This window comes from Tenebrio molitor, chromosome 1 (assembly GCF_963966145.1).
Source record: "Tenebrio molitor chromosome 1, icTenMoli1.1, whole genome shotgun sequence".
Lineage (NCBI taxonomy): Eukaryota > Metazoa > Arthropoda > Insecta > Coleoptera > Tenebrionidae > Tenebrio > Tenebrio molitor.
Window position 1 is genome coordinate 9,659,898 of NC_091046.1, and position 20,116 is coordinate 9,680,013.

General features: G+C 34.5%; 1 protein-coding gene across 1 annotated transcript; it reads left to right on the plus strand.

Moving 5' to 3' along the window:
• Positions 1 to 2,404: 2,404 nt before the first annotated feature.
• On the plus strand, positions 2,405 to 4,393 carry LOC138126136 (fork head domain-containing protein crocodile-like). The gene has a single exon (XM_069041815.1). The coding sequence runs from the start codon at positions 2,718 to 2,720 to the stop codon at positions 3,798 to 3,800; it is 1,083 nt and encodes a 360-aa protein (XP_068897916.1). The 5' UTR covers positions 2,405 to 2,717; the 3' UTR covers positions 3,801 to 4,393.
• Positions 4,394 to 20,116: the final 15,723 nt, after the last annotated feature.

Consider the following 20,116-nt stretch of genomic DNA (forward strand, 5'->3'; position numbering starts at 1 on the left):
CATGAATCCGAAATCATATGTCGTTATTTGAACTCCACGCTCCAATAAACACAGCTTGAAACACAGGTTAGATCTCGACATATCAATCGCAAAAGACATACGGATTCAAATCCATGGATGACTCGATTACAAATTAATTTGATCGCTTGATATATAATTTTCAAAAAAAGGTCATCTTTATTTCTGGACTTTGTTCTGCCTAAGAAACTTTCAGAAATAAAATATGTCATTGAATTACTTAAACTTACGTATTTAAAAGTGTGATCTCTCACAAGTAGGATGTAGATACGTAGGTATACCTACATACTTGGATGTAAAGGTACAGTGTGTTCATTAAAGTGTTGTACAGCTACTTTAGAGTTGTGTGTATCGGATTCAAACAATATCAGAACATCACCATGGATGTCTCTTTCTCTTTATTTGGAACTTGTTTTTTCTATTTTTGTGTTCAATAAGCATTATTAGGTATTTCTAGGAACAAGGAACAAGGTACACGCAACAAAGCTATACAACACTTTTTTCAACTGTACGAAATCATGTAGGTACAAGTTTACACACTACAAATTCTGTAGTACAACAGCTTCTTGAACACAACTGTATCTATGCGATTTACTAGTTTCAATGAAATAGTTATTTTTCTACAACCGTCAAAAAAACGTGACAATTATACATCGTTATCAAGTCGCAAAGTATGTCATTTTTGATAGTGAAAAAATATTTGTCAAAAAGTTTCCTTGGATGCTAAAATAGTTATATTTTAGCATCCAAGGAAAATTTTACAAAAATTAAAAAATTCAAAAATTTTAAACAAACTATTTTGTATTAGGTAAGTGCGCAAAATGTTTTTTGTTGGGGCATGAGAATGAGTTTTTGGTCGAGACCGTCAGGTCGAGACTTCAAACTCATTCGAATGCGCCAACAAAACAATCATCTTTCACACGAAATACAAACACTATTTTTTCTACAACCGCATTTTAAAATTTTTGAATTTTTTAATTTTTGTAAAATTTTCCTTGGATGCTAAAATATTTGTCAAAAAGTTTCCTTCGGTGCTAAAATTGAACTATTTTAGCATCCAAGGAAACTTTTTGACAAATATTTTTTCACTATCAAAAATGGCATACTTTGCGACTTGATAACGATGCATAAATGTCACGTTTTTTTGACGGTTGTAGAAAAAGGAATTAATTCAGGTAATATTGAAATAAAATATTTTTCAGATAAAAATTGATTATCTAGATACTAATAAAGTAATAATCATGTGTAAAAATTTAAATATTTTTAATAATTACATGTTATTCTCAAACCAAGGCGTCTATATTCTTTATCTCTTTTATAAACTCTATGGTTAATATAAAATGTAATACCTATGTATCTAGGTATAGTAAAAGAAAAATCTATCACAGCCGCTTATTATTATTAGTAGATATCAAATGAGCTCATAATACTTGATCGACGATGCTTTCGCATCTTTAGTTTTATAAGATTTACGTTTATGTAAGAGCCATTAAATCACTTGATCGGTGGTGTAAAGCTCGTTTATAATAAACCATAAAATGTCTCCAACAACGCAAATAAATTTAATCAAAAATGAGCTTTCACGCGGTAAATAGAAACGGCTCCGTTACTCTGAAAATAAACCGACATTTTCGTTTTGCAATGTTCGAATTTTTATCGGTTCGGTGTTGCAAAAACGTAAGTACGCTTGAAGCGATGCACATCGGCGTGCAATAAACAGTTTATTATGGTAGATATACCTGGTGGTCGTGTCAGTTCTCCTCGCGTCGCCCACATCCGGAAAGAGTATCTACACAAAATCACGTTTAACACCACCGGAGTCGTACTTCCGCAGGCGCGACCGACCGGACTCCGCACCCGAATGCCATTAATTGTTATTGTTTTCGGCGTAGATAACAGAACGGCCGATGACGGGAGGCTTCCCTTCTGATCGCGAACTGAACTGGTAAGTTCGCGGTGGTTTATATGAATGCCGTCAACATTGTTTTCTCTGGCGCGCGTCCGTCCTCGCCTGGCGCCGCAGGCTGCCAAGGTACACAACACCGCCGATATGCATCATGTTTGTCTTCATCCGACACAAAAATAAACTCGGGGCTATCCTTCCTGGCCGATCCGCCGCCAATTTCGAGGGGCATGTTGACATTAAATTCCGACTTGGAGGGTGCTCTTTCGGCTTTCCCACGTTCTTCCAGCGGCACCGTCGAAAAAATTGGCAATCGGCGGGCGGTGGGCGTGCGCCAAAGGTGCACAAAGCGGTGCCGCGATGGGAGCCGCATCGATTTGGGGCGGACGGGGCACGCCTATTGGCCGCACGCCGCGGGGCGGGGTCTGCTCCCCTCCGATCTGCGCACGCCCCTCACTAATTCGGCGGCTCCCTAGCCGTCTGTTTTCACTAGTAACATTGTGTCTCGGCGAGAAGCAACATACTCTGTTTTTACTTAATCTTTGTGTAAACTGCCCCATGTTGTGTATCATAATATTAAGTGAACGCAAACTTGTTTTTGGAAGATTGATTGGAATGAAAACACAAAACGCACTATACTGTTGAAATAACAACACTGTTTTCATTTTAGAAAATTCCGGACGATTTCCGATCCCGACTCGTCGGGCTTTGTCTTGTTTGTTATTTTTACGCGCGATTGTTTATACAAACAAGTGGTGCCGGTGGCCGACGCACCCTGCGATCCGTCGCGAACATCATGCACACCATCTTCACCGAACATCAGAATGCCTACTACCGGCCCGGGGGCGGCTACAGCTCGGCCGCGGCGGCCGCCGCCGTCACCGCCACGGCGAACCCCTACGCCTACGAGCAGTACTCCCGGTACGGGTACGCCGCCTGGCACCACCAGCAGCACCAGCTCAGCACCGCCAAAGACATGGTGAAGCCGCCGTACTCGTACATCGCGCTCATCGCGATGGCCATCCAGAACGCCCCCGACAAGAAAGTCACCCTGAACGGCATCTACCAGTTCATCATGGAGCGCTTTCCGTACTACCGCGAGAACAAGCAGGGGTGGCAGAACTCCATCAGGCACAACCTCAGTCTGAACGAGTGCTTCGTCAAGGTGCCACGTGACGACAAGAAGCCGGGCAAGGGGAGCTACTGGACGCTGGACCCGGACTCGTACAACATGTTCGACAACGGGTCGTACCTGCGGCGTCGGAGGCGCTTCAAGAAGAAGGACGCCCTCAGGGAGAAGGAGGAGGCCCTGAAGCGCCAGCAGCTGCACCAGTCCGACACCAACAAGCGCGAAGAGAAGCCACTGGAGGACAGCAAGAGCAAGCTGGAGTGCAAGCCGAAGAGGGAACCCAACACGGAGCTGAGCCAGTGCATGAGCTCCAAGTACGGCGACGCCAAGTCGGTGATCGTGCACCAGGAGCACGTCATCAGCGACGTGACGGCCTCGCTCCAGGCCATGGACACCGCCGCCGCCTTCACCGTCGACAGCCTGATGACCAGCCGGGAGCAGCACGGCTACTCGAACTCGGGCCGGCTGCACACCTCCGGCGGCATGTACTACTGTCCGAGCGCCACCCCCCAGCACCAGTACAGCATAGCCGACGAGGCCGCCCCGCGGTACAGCCCCTGGTACAGCCCGGAGACGTCTCCGGAGTCGGCCACCACCGCTTCCGGGTACAGGGACATGATCTTTGACAGCAGTGCGGCCCCCAGCTGTCAACTGGCGGGCTTTCGGCACTCGGGAGTCTCTCCGAGCCCGCCTAATTATAGACCCGCCGCCGCATATTATCAGCAGGATTGTGTCGGACAGAAATACTGAGGGTACGCGTACTTAGACACTTTGAATATTAAGACTGATGTTTGAAGTTTCGTGCAAGAACTGTTGTTATCAAGAAGTTTGGTGTAGATCACGTTGCGACTGTGCATAGTTTAATAATTCGATTCGGATGTCTGATGTACCGCAGACCGACGAGTAATGCATTTTTAATCTGTAACCGTCGTTAGGCGCGGTTTAGGAGCGATTTTCAAGTAGGAAATTTTTATTTTCGTGACGTTTCTTTTCCAGCGTTGATGGCAGCTGAGTTTTATTTGTATGTGATATAATATTAATAGTGTAATTGACGATTTTTTTTCAAATTTTTATTTTTTTATTTGGAATGGTTTTTGTATCATAATGCTCGTATAGGTTCCTATAAAGATTTAACCATTCCCCGATGAATTCGCAGCTTGATCCTTCAATTGATGCATTTATCGGTTGCACTTTATAGAAGATAATTACCTACGTGTCCGGTGTACATATTTATTTGTAAAATATTGTAGATGTATTATTACCCACTGTATGTGTTTAAAGCACGTATGTATATTATTTATTGAGATTAAAGAAATAAATCACATCACTGTGACATTACCTAATTTCATTGTTTTATTCCATTTATGTCTAAATGTAGATGTATCTTCCTATTCTATAATTTTTCTAAACCTAAAGCAAGCTAAGCTGTCATGAGTCAAATAGCAAAGTATGTACATATCTACTTTTTAGTCGAAAACTGGACAAAGCTTTGTAACAAGAGTGTATTAACTTATAATTGTGTAGGTACTTATTTACATTATTTTTATTGAGGTAATTTTGTCATTTACCAAAATATGTTCGTGTCTTCTACAATGAAAAAAAGTAACTGCTTACAAATTGTTGTTTCTAATGTTTTTGCTTGCTGATATAACTCTTCTCTTATTAATAAATGATCAAATTTTTAAATGATTATTGTTACAAAGAATACTAAAAGCAAAAACTCTACAACATAATTTTTATAATCTGCCTTGAATTTATTAGATGAACCTAGTTGAATCGGTTTCAAATCTAATTTTGCTGCTGGATCTATATTTTTCCTCAGTTTTCTGACTATATCTACCTAATTTCGATGGCTCACTGGTAGCAGCAGGTGTAATAAAATTTCAGTATAAACTCTTATGTTAATTATCCTAACAAATATTTGCTAAAATAACTAAACAAGTATCGATAATAAATTTAGTCAGAAAAGTATTTTGTTCGAGCATATTTTGCTTAACTATTCCGTTATTAACATACCCCATAAACTGTGTATTAAACTTATAATAATTACAGATATGTATAATGTTTCAATTAAGAGCGTTTAACTTTCATTTACGCAATAAAAAATGGTTGTTTTTTGCTATATTCCAGTCAACATTAAATTGTTTCAGAATTGTATATAAATTGTTTTTGTTAAAAAAGCAACACCTAGGTGTATTTTAAACGATGTAATACTAAATTTTTTTAAATGATTCTAACTTTACGCACATAATTTTTTGGAAAACAGTTTGTTTTTTAAAGCGTAATTCGAAACAGTAGATTTGCATAGAACATTATTTTGTTATGTTTCGTGCAAGTTATTTTTATTTATTGCTTTCTCAAATCTTTAAATCTGTTCTATAATTTAAGTATGACACATTTGCAAAAAAAAATTGTGCTTTTCGTAAACGGGGTAAGTGGGTTTTACCACCTGTAACTAATTCCTGGTGCTCAGCTGAGTCAGCAATGGCGAACGGTTTTTTCTTCGGAACAGCCGTTAAATATAAAAATTAATAAAAATAAACTCAAACTGTTTAACTAATCTATGTCGACACATGATTAACGCAATTTTAAAAACAAATATTTTGCAAAATTCCTGTCACTATTAGTCACATCACTTCAAAATTAGAACCGACTAAATAAAATACTTAAAGGCTTTAGAAAGTATTTTTTAGTTTCAAACTTAGCTCTATTAACAAATAAATACCTATACCTATCGCATATTTAGCGTATTTGTATCTTTCTATCTATCATTGTAGTGTATAGCTACAGCTAAAATACAATAGTTCGTATTTTACTACATGAACTAATTCATAACTTCAAAATTTGAATACATATTTGTACATTTTGGACAATTTGGTACTCTGTATTTCCATTTTTTTTTGTCAACTGATAAATTTTCTTTACGCGTTCATGTGTTACTAAAATTACAACAAAATATGGCATTCGTATAAGACGTAAAAATTGCGAAAAAATATTTAGGAAACAAATTTAATATACAACTTTTCTAATGTTGTTTTGTCTAAACTAGGGAGTAAGATATTTGGATTTATGTCTAGCTATAATATTTGCAAAACTTTTAGTTTACATTTAGGTATCAGCACAAGAATAACAGATTATGACAATAGTAACAATTGGGTTATTAGGTACAAATGGTTTATTCTGTCTGAGCTTCCGATAATTAAAAATTAATCAGAAGTGAACAAAGAAATTTGTTACATAATTATACATATTTTAAATTATTTTTTTCTTCAAACGCCCGTAAAATATGACATTGCACTGCTGCATTGATAGTGCTGAAGTGTCACTTCATTGTCATGGCATCTAACGAGCTGACCAGCGGCCGTGAAGTTATAATCTCCGCTGAGGAGCGTCCGTGAAGTTATTATCTCCGCTGAGGGCGTCCGTGAAGTTATTATCTCCGCTGATGAGCGGCTGTAAAGTAAACTAGTTAAATCATTTGAAATTCCTACCTGGTTTCTTAACATGTCTTAAATAATTTGTTATGAAGATTTGAAGAAAAAATAGTATATGTCACTGCGTTCGGCAGCCAATCTACCAGCCGCAGCACATAAAACTTCATTTTTGCTCCTCATGACATAATATACTATTACATATTTCAAAAGCACACAGAATGGTTTTCTTTTTACTCATAAATAGTAGGTATCTTGCTTACCTACACTATTATTAAAAATGCGAACAGTATTGTAAAATATGCAGGAACAGGCTTTTTAAATAAATATTTTTCTGATTCGAGTGTCATTTCATTAAGTAGGTAAATAAGTAAATAACATTTTTCCTACATTTCAAAAACTTTTAGACTTGACTTATTGACCTATTGGTTACTTTTCATTTAATATTTCTTAATCTGTCAGATAATAATTAGTTGGAAGGGTTTTACTCTTTTACTCCTTTTACTCTGTTATTAGTTAAAAAATACAGACAACAGCATTTTTTAGTGTTAGTATAAAATAGTAAATTCATATTTTGGGTTGAACATAGAAAATTAAATGTAAAATTCTCAATAATGAAATAAATTTTTTCTTTGATATCGTTTTAGATACCTTTAAACGCATTTAATAGATGTTATCTAATTAACTTATTTATTTGTTAAGACAGTTTATTTTACATGCCTGGATAACGACAAACGTTAAGCCGATTCTGGTTTTAGATAGCGGAATTCAGTTTACAATAGAATGTGGAGGCCTCTGTTAGCAACTTTTATATCTTGAATTAATTACATTAAATACAAACATGTTAGAAGATTGAAAATCACATCACGATATATATATTTACGTATTTAAAAAATGATCTTGAGTGTAAGCGTGGTGATAAATTTGTGTAAGAAGGGTGGAGAAGAAAATGATAATAAGAAAATGTGAAATCACTGTTATCAATAACCTATTAAAAAGTAAAATCAGGGAAAATAGCACAGACGGAGTTTAAGGTTTTAAGAAACAATAATATTATGTTTTGTATAATATGCATTGTATTATCCGAACATTACAGCCGGAGTCTTTAAGAAAGATAGCTATTTTATCAACGATTCCGCCTCGCCTTATTTCAGAAACAGCGGCCCGGATTTCAGCTCACCCAGCCGGAGGAAAAACGAGCTTCCGACTTCGTAATTACAATTTTAAATTTTCTGTTATAGAATGGGAATAACTTTACTTAATAAAGATTTCATGAATTTTATTATGGTATTTCTGCTTTAATACTCAACAACGAATTACATACTTGATCGTATCTAATGTTATATTTATGATATTTACATAAAACAATATTTCAATTTAATTAAATAATAACATGTTGTTTTGCAAAATATGTATATAAAACTCGGAAAGCAAAACTCTCAAGGAGGTCGGATGTGGTTAATCATAATCACGTAGGCTGCGATCCGAAAATTACCGATACTTCGAAGCAACAAAATCAAAATATGTAATTACAAATAATTACAGTTAATTACTGTCGAAAATACAAAAAACAATGATGGAAAAATTAACGAAATCATAAGCATTAATTTAATTAATTACGTAAAGATAGATATTAAAATAATACAAAAAATGAATCTACTGTTGGCAATATTTTATCATAATATGTACAGGGCATTTTTTGTAGGTATTTTATTTGGAAGATAAAAGATTTGCCTTATTTATTTGCAATTTTTTTCGTTCCACTTTTTTATCAGAACTTTCAGCTGTCTGTTTTATTTAATTCGTTACCAATATCTTCGGTATACGTTTGATAAAGAACAATATTCGAATTTAAAAGAAAGATATTTTAATACTATAGAATTCCTATTTAAACATTAAGAAATGATAATACTAACTTTTCTAACTACATATATTAGAATTTAGAGTTTAAGTTATTTTACAAAAAATAAAACTACACCGTGAGCAAGTGCCTTGTAAAACGCATTTTGCAGAAGGACATACATATTTGAAAGTGTCTTGAAAATTCCTGCAAGCAAGTTCGGCATATCAATTCCATTCTCGTTTCGAAAATAAATTTTGTATGGTATTAATTTCTTCGTCTTTAAATAAATAAACCTTTATTGCCCAACAATCAAAACCGCAAGAACACTTTTCTTCAAATTAAACACATCTCATTATTATCTGTTTTATTTAATCTCTTTTCGTCTCATTCAACATAAAATCTGTATCTTCTATATTTTTATCTATTTCAATTGTCCACAGCACTTTTTGTTAGTTTATGGATACATACTAGCTCTCGCTCATGATGTAATTTAATAACTTTTTTTGTTCGACACTCTTAGAATGTGAGAATTTTCTCCTATGTGAACGGATTTTGATAAATGTCACAACTTGTCAAAACGAAACGTCAAACTAATTTTAAAGATTTTAAGTGATTTGGAGCCTCGTTTGACTCGCGTTTTAAACTGACCCAATCATGCCAAAAAAAGCCCAATTTACACATGAACGCGTTAAAGAAACTACTATTATCCAACCTCATACCTACCTACGTATAACAGGTATGATAGGACAATAACCATGGTGATTTTAAACAAATAAAGTTGGATTTAAGTCACTAATGATCTAAAAACCACTTAAAAACAATGAAATATTTTTGTGACGGATTATTGCTTTTATTTAAACACAATTTTTTGCTATGGTATTTGGAATCAAAACTTGAACTGATTCTCGCATCGTCGATTAAAATAATTTGTTAAATTAAAATGTAACAATTGTCAACATTTTTCGATGATATTCTGGAGGTGTTAGATAAAATTGGAGTATAGCACACGTGTGTTAGCGGCTATAAGTCAGTTGAAAAAACTAAAGCACTCGTTTTCAACTCGTGGTTTACCTGGTTTTAAATCGCATGACTTATATGCCTTCTAAAACACTAGTATATTTTTATGACAGAAATCTATCGAGCGAAGAAAGGGTGACTGGGCTTACCATACAAAAACTTATTTTCTGGAGTTATATTAGTACAAAACCTTTCTTCACTGCTGTTAGGATGGTCGAAGCTACGCCGCACGTTTTAAGAAGTTTTATTTTTCATATTTGCCTCTCATCTCTTTTTTTTTGTTGATCATATTGTATCGGGTGCTCATTTAAATTTATCTTCAAAATAGGTATTGAAGGGTCGATTGTGAACGCACCACGGATTACAGATTACGGATCAGCAGTTTAAGTCTAACCTCACTTTTTGCATTGTTTGTGTTTTATTGTTTTTACTCTGCAGACTTGACGAGTGGTGCGTTCACAATCGACTCTTCAACGCCAACTTTGAGGACAAATTTCAATGAACACCCTATATAATTTGATTTGATAAGCAATAATCGTTGAGAGCTACATGCGACGAAACGAGGAGTTGCTGCAAAATTTAAAACAGGCTTTATGGATGCGAGCTGTAGAATTGTGAAACAAAACATCGTTCTAAAATATTGCCCATCTCATCTTAATTTTTCTCTTTATTGTGGTTTGATGGTATGATATTTTTTGGAAATTAATTGTTTTGAATTACCTAACAAATATTTTAAATAGCTACATTTGTTAGACTTCAGTTATGGAAGGCGATTCTAATCTGATCGAAACCCATCAGCAACAATATTTTCAAACTAAATTTATTATTTACATTTTTTTTTCTACGCTACCTACAAAATATTCATGATCGTGGCACAAATTAACGTTTTCTTAGGTTATAAAGTCAAGTTACCACATGCAAAGTATTAACCGCAAGAGTAGGTATGCCAGTTTAATAGCGCAAGCTTTTTGTCTACACTTCTACAGTTTCAATTAGTTTTCAACTGGCACAGGATTTTACCTGACCCAAATATTAATGTCGAAGGGCAAATTTGATTTCTAGAGCTCCATAAAATGTTAAAATAAAAGAGGTGAACTAACACAACCAAGTCCTTATAACTCTAGAATACTTCAACGAAAAATTGCCATTAAATTTTGATCCAGCTTTTCTCGTCACCTCTTTTTCGTCACCTCATTTTTCCACCCACCAAAATTTATTAATCGCTAATTAATATCGCCAATCCAACCCCACGTTTTTGCTAAATTTTCTCGAACTTAGCCGAGCTTAGCCGAACAGAAAACTATAACACCAAAAATTACACCGGTTTCTTCTTTTATTGATGCAACGATTAGTGGTGCCAGTTGAGCGGCGCCAGTCGAAGTAACATGCAAATTAGGTCACGCTAGTCGAGTGGTGCCAATAATAATCATTGCATATAGAAATCCACTTTAACTGAGTTGGGTGAGGTCCATAAGTGGGCGCCACGGATACCTTTGTAACGCGTCTTCGTTTAATCTGAAAGGGATGTGGGTTTGTTTTCAGTGGCTAAAGTTCTTATACCACTGTCCCAAGTGTGAGGGTAACAATGAGCTCAAAATAAAATAAAAATAAAGAATTGTCGTACGGACAGTTATCTAGCGATAACAGAGTGAAGCTCAAAGTGTCAGATAAAACATGTTCATGTTACAGTGAAATAAGTGTAATAATAAAATTAAAGTAAATTAGGAAAGCAGTATACTGGGTGACCCAAAATTTGCGGAACAACTCGAATGGGGCAATGTCAATTCATGTTAGAAAATATGTAATGAGAAAAATAATAAATAAATTGTATATGTTTTAGAGTTGAGGATATGGGGGTTTAAAGGGTGCAGCTTTAAATATTAATAGTTATTTATTTAACGAGTTCGTGTGTAAATTGGGCTTTTTTGGTATGAGTGGGCCAGTTTAAAACGCGAGTGAAACACGAGTGCCAAAAAAAGTTCAATTTACACAAAAACGAGTTGAATACAACGTTTTTTTTGTTCGACGACCCCCTTAAAGGCTCCAAATCGCTTAAAATCTTTAAAATTAACTTGACGTTTCGTTTTGACAAGTTGTCACATTTATCAAAATCCGTTCACATACTCGTAGGAGAAAATTCTCAAATTCTGCCAGTGACCAACAAAAAAAACCCAAGATTTTGACCATTTAGTTTTTTTTAACTAGCTAGTAATAATTATAATGATTGTGATCATCACTGATCAGGTTTGCAATTATTTACTTCATTATTTCCAGCATTTTCAAAATACATAGATATTTATGCATTAAGGGAGATATGAACATGATTTTTTCCTGAGGTTGACGTGGTTATACACCGAGGGCCTTTGGCCCGAGGTTTATAAGTCGACCTAGGGGAAAACATGAATATCTCCCGTGGTGCATATAATATTTTATTTTTTAGTGTCTGTACTTACCTAAAAGTTAAAACTTTCTTAAAAATATGTTGCAGGAAAGATTGCGTGAATGAATATATGGTTGCTATAGTTTCGTTCTCATGAGTTTGTTGTAAACAATGAGGAGGGCGAAAACATTTCAAATATCCGAAGGGAGTTATGAGTTGTTTTTCATAATGTGTATCGATGACGAAAAGAAACAATATCGTGTTACTAAAAAATAAAATGATTTTATGTCGGTTTTACCTCAAACAACATATGGCAACATGGCCTTGATTGTTCTTTCTTATTTCCATGGATACAAAAAAAAAATGAAATATTTGTAGAGTATTGAGATAAATCGAATGTTGCTACATTAGGCCCGGTTTATTCACCTTCAAGTAAATATATCTGGCCAGTAGTTGCTATGATTTAGAATCTGCTATTGGTAGATCCATGATAATTACCGTTCAAATAAAGTTACTTGAAGGTGAATAAACCGGATTATTAGTGTAACAAAAAGGTTCATATTTTCTGCAAAAACAACGACAGATTTTTATAACATTTTTACCAGATGTTATTACTACTTAACAATGTATGTACTGCTAAGCTGTTCCGCGATTTTGGGGCACCTGTATATTCAAGCTTTCGTTTCAAGAAAACAGCAAACGTAGGTACGTAAAAAAACATTATGCGTTTTCTGCTAGAAAATAAACATAGAACCAGTGTTAATGAAAATCTAACAAATATTGAGGAATTGTTCTTTTTTGCTTTGCAAATTTGCAAATCGTTAACGAAACGTCAAATACAATGCTTCAACAATATCAGTTTTGCATTTGCAATGTCTTATCGAGCCTTACCGGGTTTCCTGAATGACCCCCAAAGTAGTTTTCGCATCCTAAGGTACAAAAAAGAAGGTAAACTCCGTCCAGCGAGAGATTGGGAGATTTTAAATTGTAGGCTTGTAACCCAACACTACAAAAAATTACTAGAATATATTAATTAGAGCATAATTTCAGAGCAAAAATGTTACTGCTTGAAGGATATACAGGGTGTCCCAAAAATGGCGTACTAACGGTGCACTACGGTGTAGAAGAGACTACCGTAAACGTCAGAAAAATGTTAAAAAAATTCTATTGGACTTATTTGCTGATTTGGCGGTCTTTGAAAGTGGCACTTAACAGGTAAATTATTTCAATATACAGTAAAAGCTCCCTTAACGGACAGCTCCTATGAACGGACAGCTCTATCAAACGGACAGTTCTTTGGGCACCGTTTTAATTCATATAGGTTTGTTAAGAAAGTCATCTCTATTGAACGGACACTCTGTTGAACGGACACGGACAGCAGTTTTCCCCCCTCTTTGAAAATAAAGCTCCCTTGGGCGGACGCGGCTCCAGGTAATCGCCACCAGCCAAGCTAGTCGCCTAGTTTTACATCCATCAACATTTTTTGACTTACTCTTATTAGTGTATGATTTGCTCTCGTGATAACTTGCGCAATACATATGTAGTGGGTAAAGTTAAAATGAATTCGAAAAACAGGCATATGGAAAAACTTAAGCGTCTCTCATTATAAAGCAGAGAAGAGTTTACAGCGAAATGGCAATCGAAAACGAATGTCAACCAAAAAAGAAGTTTCTAAGAGAGAAGGTTTGGACATAAACTAGTTTATGAAGACTACTCGCAAAACAAAGTAATAATTTTAAAATGTCAGTTTCAGTTTGTCTAATGAAACTTATTTATCTATTTCTCTTCATAGTCGTAGAAAATGTACTTGCTTGGATAAATTACGCCACTCGGCTGTGGCTCGTGCACAAAATCATCCTCACGAGTATTAGTCATTATTATCCGCTCATTGAATCATACTATTACTTAATATTATGGCCTACATATATTTTTTCCTTTGAACGAGATATATTTCTTTTGAGCGGACATCTCTGTTGAACGGACAAAAAATTGGCGACCGACGGTGTCCGCTCATGGGAGCTTTTACTGTATATGTATTAAATTGTCATGACAGCTACCTGTAATCGTACGTATTATCATAAAGTACAAGATTACTCACTACCAATATCTAATCCTGCATAATCGAGAATTTAGAAGCTTTGGAAATGGAAAAAATTATTTTAAATCCACTACGGTAACATTGCATAGTCATGTTGTACGAGTACATCTTTGTTTACATTGTATTATCGTTAATAATAATAAAAATTGATTTTTTTTGTCTGAAATTTTTTTTCCATATTTTGTTCGTGTACATTTAAACATCCTCGATACGGTAGTAAGTAGTTAGTACGCCATTTTTGGGACACCCTGTATTTCAAATGTTACGTGCGTAGGTACTACTTTCTCTACGTAGAATTGAGCGATTTTTATGTCAACCAATCTCTCGCTGGACAAACTATACCTAGACATTGTTTAAGCAGTATATTTAACCTATCTACAAAACACTTCAACATAATACATAGTTATTTGTGTATCAAGGCCATAAAGTGTATCTTTTTCGTTCGAATATGGTTTTCTAGTGGAGGCGCAGCCGAGCTTGAAAACAGGCGAGGACAAAAGGTACTTTTTTGCACATAATTGGAAAATTTATAAATTTATTTTGTATCTACTTTTTTCAAATAGATACATTTCTTAATACATATTAACAATTTTTTATACCTAGTATTTTTTATCAGCTTGCCAACAAAACGAGAAATTTACTATTTATAATACAATAATACGATGTTAGGCGTGTTAGACATTAGACATCACTTTGACTGTTGTATTAGACATTTCTTTATCACGCTGTTGCTATCGATTGTATGAACGTTCGTTTTCTTATTATGCACCAAATTTGGTTAAAGTTAACTGTCAAATATTCATTTGTTTTCAGTTGGTTTACTCGGTTTGATCGGTTCGTTGTTAACTTACTAGACATACCAACAGAGGGCGCCACGATCCATGGTCATTAAGGGTACCCAAAAAGGTTTTTTTCCAACCGTCTTAAAAAAGATTAGGACTTTTAATACTGTTTTCTGTCACTAAAGTTGATGTTTTTGTAACTGTACAGAAAAGGCAACACTTTTACCTCCTAGTGTTAAAAGTAGACTTAAACGTTTTTATTTGCAACTAATAATTTAACACTTCATTGATTTGAAGAAAACAACGTAAACAAAACAAAAGCCAAAACTGTCTCTTTGGTTAAACGAATATTTCAATAAAACGTTTGCTTCACAATTTTAAATGTAAATGAGTTTTGTGCTTTTCATTATATGAATCCTTTACTTGGTTGGAGAAAAAATAGTAGGTATGTGTCATTCGGACTAAAAGTAACTTTTTTTTGACTTGAAACTATTGCAGTAGCTCGGCTACGCTACGCTAGATATAAAGAATTCAAAAATGGAAAAATTCCCTATTCAGTTTTGCCTAGTTTCGATTAAATTTACAAAAACCTACACAAAAATGATAAACTTAGAGCTTTCCACAATGGGTTACGATCGTAAGTATCTATAGTGATTAACGTCATAAGGCCGATACACAAATAACAGACTCGGCTGACTATAAAATCTCGGCTGTCGCCTCGATTTTACAATATTCAGCCGCGTCTGTTATTTGCGTATCGGCCGTGTGGCGTTCAGTACTTTTCATGATACCATGAACATTTAATATTTGAGGATTCGTAAATTTTGCTTGTCTTTCATCACTAATAGAATTTACGAGTGATAATGGCTTAAGTGCGTAATATCATAGCAACGGAATATACCGGGACATTTTTTTAACATTGAACATAGCCCATACTTATTCCCTATGTTCAGTTTTAAAAAACACAGGTCAATGCATGTATGTAATCCCGTTACCAAGGTAACGAAAATAAATACTTGACAGTTTAACAAAATGGTCAAGTTGTTTGAAGAAGAAATACACATAATGCAGTTATTCTATGCCAATCAGAGCATTAGAAATGTGCGTGACATTTCCAATGCAACACATGATAGAGCAATTCCATCAATCGGAACAATTTATATTTATAAATATCATGAAAAATATGTATAAAATTCCCTTGTGTTATGTAATACATATTACATAACGGAGGCGTGAAAATTTGTCTTCTCTCTACTGAACTTCCATCAGGCTTGCCCATATGGTTACAGTGGCCACTGAAGGAGGGAGAAAGAGCGTTAAGCGAAATTTTAAGGGTGCTGTGAACTACTAGGCAAAATCGAGGAAAATGGTGCAAACGCGGATCGTGTTTCAGCCCACATTTTTAACTTTGAAAAAGCGGTCGATGTGTCTACATATTGGTAATATCTGTATCAGTGACGCTACGTTGACAGATTTTTTTAAATATTTGTATATTTGAAAAAAACCGTATTAATGCTAAAAACGGGAATCGTCATAACTCCCTCGAAAATAAGATTTTTATATTGAAATTACACTCAATATGTAGCTGTTAATGTTATCTACTCAGCTACAATCGTAGATTTTTGTTTAAGGTGATATTTTGTAAGCAAAGATAGAATTTATAGATAACGAATTTTAAAATAAAATAAGAAATAGGCAACACAACTTACAATAAGAGGGAAGATTTATGAGGGTCTCAGCAGGTAATAAGTGAAACGACTCTTCCAAATGTTTGCGGTAAGTAAGGCGCGTAAACAAGGAGGTACATAATATCCATGTCGTTATTACTAGAATTTGGTCGGCTACTAACAGCACGCAGTAGGAGGTATTGGTCAATATGATAAAATAATTTCACAAGGGTTTTCCGCATCACCTCAGAGGTACTCTAATTGATGGGTTGGCTCTTATGAAGGCCTCAGCAATAGCCCTATCTCCATTAAATTAGTGCGACTTATCAACTTTCTTTAATTATAAAAAATGTATTATTATTTTAACAAAAATCTGTTTTTCAAAAACTGATATAAAAATTTTAATAAATTTATTTATTCCTTGTCTAAATGACTAGAAATTAGAATTGAATTAAATTTAGAAGATTAAACCATGGAAAATTATAACTCTTTTTTTAGTATTCTTCTAATCGGCTGTGTTCTTTTATGTCTAGGATCTACTAATTCCGGAAGTAAAGCCCCAAAATAAAATTCTTCCAAGTGATTTTCCATATTTTCACACCAGAATCTATCGTCTTTTTTAATTATGCAGTATTTTAAATCCGAATTGAATTTCTCTTTCGTTGGAGTGTAAACAACGAAGTAACAAATATTGCGATTGGTGACGTGCAATTGACCTTGTACTTGATAATAATACGGGTGAGATGTTTTTAATTTTATATACTTTTCGTCATCTATTGTTAAATAATCAATAATCTTATTTTTTATACCTTCTTCAATTATTATTTCACGTGCGGAATTTTTCTTTCACTTTTTCTTCATTTTGCATTCCATGTAACAGTGGTTTAGGTACAGAATTTCGAGTGGATGATTTTTCTGAATATAAAATTTCATTTACCGTATTTGCAGTGTCAGTATTTAAACGCATTTTACAAATTTTCCCGAATTTACTAACCATAAGTCGAAATGATTGTTCTCTATACCATTCAGGATTTGAATTTTGCCCTCGAGTTTTTTGTTCTATATCAGAAATGTTGACGCTAGAAACCTCATTCAAAAATTTAATCTTGGCATTTTCATATTTATCCGTAGACATGTCTGGAAATTCTGGTAATTGGTACGATTCTGTTTTAAAATTTACCAATATTGCTATATAACAATGTTGCAGTTGCTATGATATGAAGCTGTTGATTGGTTGGATCTGTGCAAAATCAATATTGTTCAATAACAATCTTGCTAAATTTTGAAACAGAATCGCACTAAATGCCTCACAGTTTTGACTATAATTTGAATCGGTGCTGCAAGCACGATTTTTAACTTTTCGACCCGTTACCTTTCTGTTTTGACGTAATTTATTTACTTTCTCACTATATTCCATTGTATATTTTCCTATATTACCATTATTTAATTCCTGAGATATCGTAGAAATAAATTGACCTTTTGTGTGATAACTAATTGTTGCAGCATAGCATCTACCTTCATAAGATCCTTTTAAAGAAAAATTTATTCTTTTACCCCCAACAAATTTATTTAGAATTGAATTATAAGATTCCGCTGGTTTCCAGGATTGTTGACCGTCTATTTGCATTTCTACCTGACAGAAAATACCCAGAAACTAAACTCTCATTTTGGAACAGATCGGTCGTGAAAGCCTCGTTTCCTCGACGAATTACAAAGTTATTATTCTGATAATGATGGTATGAGACACAAATAAATTCAATGCAGTCAAAAGTAGAATAGCGCCCAAAAATAGTACCTATATTAAAAAACGAGTTTCATAAGGAAGTGTTTATTTCATGAGTCCAAGTTTATAAAACGAGTCGCAAAACGCGAGTTTTATAAAGGACGAATGGAATAAACGCCTCATGAAACGGGTTTTTTAATACTATTTTTTCTATTTTGCACCTTTCGAGCCGTTTTTAAATGAAAAGTAAGAATTTTAAAATTCTGGAAAATTTTATGATGGTTGGCAAAAAACAATTGAAACCTTTGTCGGCTTTGGGATATTAGCGCGTATTTGCTGATGCTGCCAGAATCCTCTAGACTTTAGTAAATTGTACTACCCCTATTATAGAACCGCTTTCAGGTGTTACGATTCTGTTTTTGATATTGTAACAGATCTGTCACCGACGCAAATAGAAAAACATTTATTATAACATTCTTCCTCGAAGAATCAGTACATAATTTCAACAACAGTTTATAACAAAATACGTTTCCTGAAACTTTGTTCGAATGGATGTTTTGGAACTAGAATTTAAAAACGTGCAATTTATCAGCGTACGGAGTATACTACAGCGTGATCACTGATCAACAATGACTGAGTCTGTTGGCAATGAAACAATTGAAAAGTACCGGGTTTTTTGTCTCGTAGTTGGCACTGACAGGATTTTTTAACTTGAGACGACATTAAGAACATTTTTGGTTATGTCAGTTATATTTTTGCTATTACAAAAATGAACCTTTCTTGGTAAATATCAAATTTGCCAACTTTTATTGTTACCAACAGATTCAGTCATTCTTGATCACATCGTATCTTCGTCCTACAGTCCAGCTGTTTCTGTTCAACGATCACCGGCACCGCTTCGTAAGGGGCAAGGGAACGGTAACTAGGTATAATGTCATAAATTTGTCGGAAAGCACTTACACTGACTAAATATGAATAAATAATTCATGGAAACTTCGGTGATGGTTACTGGAAGTGTAAATTCTAAGTAGCGATGCGATTGATGGACATTTTCAATGCGAGAACAATGAATTTGTATTCGATTAAATTCTAAACTGTATACAGTTTAACTTCGACAATTCGGACACACTTTGGTTCTCTATTAATTTCTTTTAATCGATTCGTAAAAAAACGTAACATAAGTATGGCAACATCGTGACTTCAAAATTTTCAGAATTCCTAACCAAACTTTTCTTCAGATATACAGATTGTCATGGCCAAGCATCGTTTTTTTAAAGTTGAAATACATTATACCTATTGCTTCATTGAAATTTTTTGTGTGCCTAGTATTATAAATTCATAGTGGAAATTAAATAAAAAATAAAAATTTCATACCGAAGGAAGTAATTTTGAATATGAAAATTAAATATTGTGAGCTGAAAAACAACCAGTTTTCACTCAAAAGAAACGATTCATACTATTGACTATTGAGTGATGATGTACGAAATTTTATGTGGCAACTGTGTGCGTGTGGTATAGTTGACATTGGTATGACATTTCTAAGCCTGCATTTGCTTTTTTTTATACTATTGCTTGTCTCGCTAACATCAAAATTAACAACAAAAAGGATGAATTAAACTTTAGGAAATTTGATGTATTCGATTTTTTTCCAATTGACTGTAAGTTGTACAGGAACAATTATATATCAAGATGAAGAATTTTATTTAAAAATGTTATCAAAATTGAAGGAGTTTTGTATGGATCATTTACTAGTACAAATATTACTTATTAACGTGCAGATAAATAAACTAAGGAATTATAGGTACAATCATGTTCAATACAACAATTTTATTTTTAGAGGGTAATGTGGGTTCAACATTGAACAATATTTTTGCCAGAAAACTTGTGTACTATGCAAAAATATACTTTTCTTGAATTCAACAAAAGAGGTTTATAATCCTCTTCTCCGGCAGGTAGGTATTCAGATTAGCATAAACTGCATCTTATTCTAATTTTACTGCCATTACAGTCCTACGTAGAGCAAAATTCAGGCGTTGAACAGTAAGGCTTGGAGATTACCCTTGTAAAAATACGAAGTGCCGCTGTATTTATTACGTGCATTTTGTAACAATAACTCCCGCTGAGA

What these genes read in the sequence shown, in the direction of transcription:
- LOC138126136 (XM_069041815.1), top strand. Translation starts at nt 2,718, where the DNA reads ATGCACACCATCTTCACCGAACATCAGAATGCCTACTACCGGCCCGGG.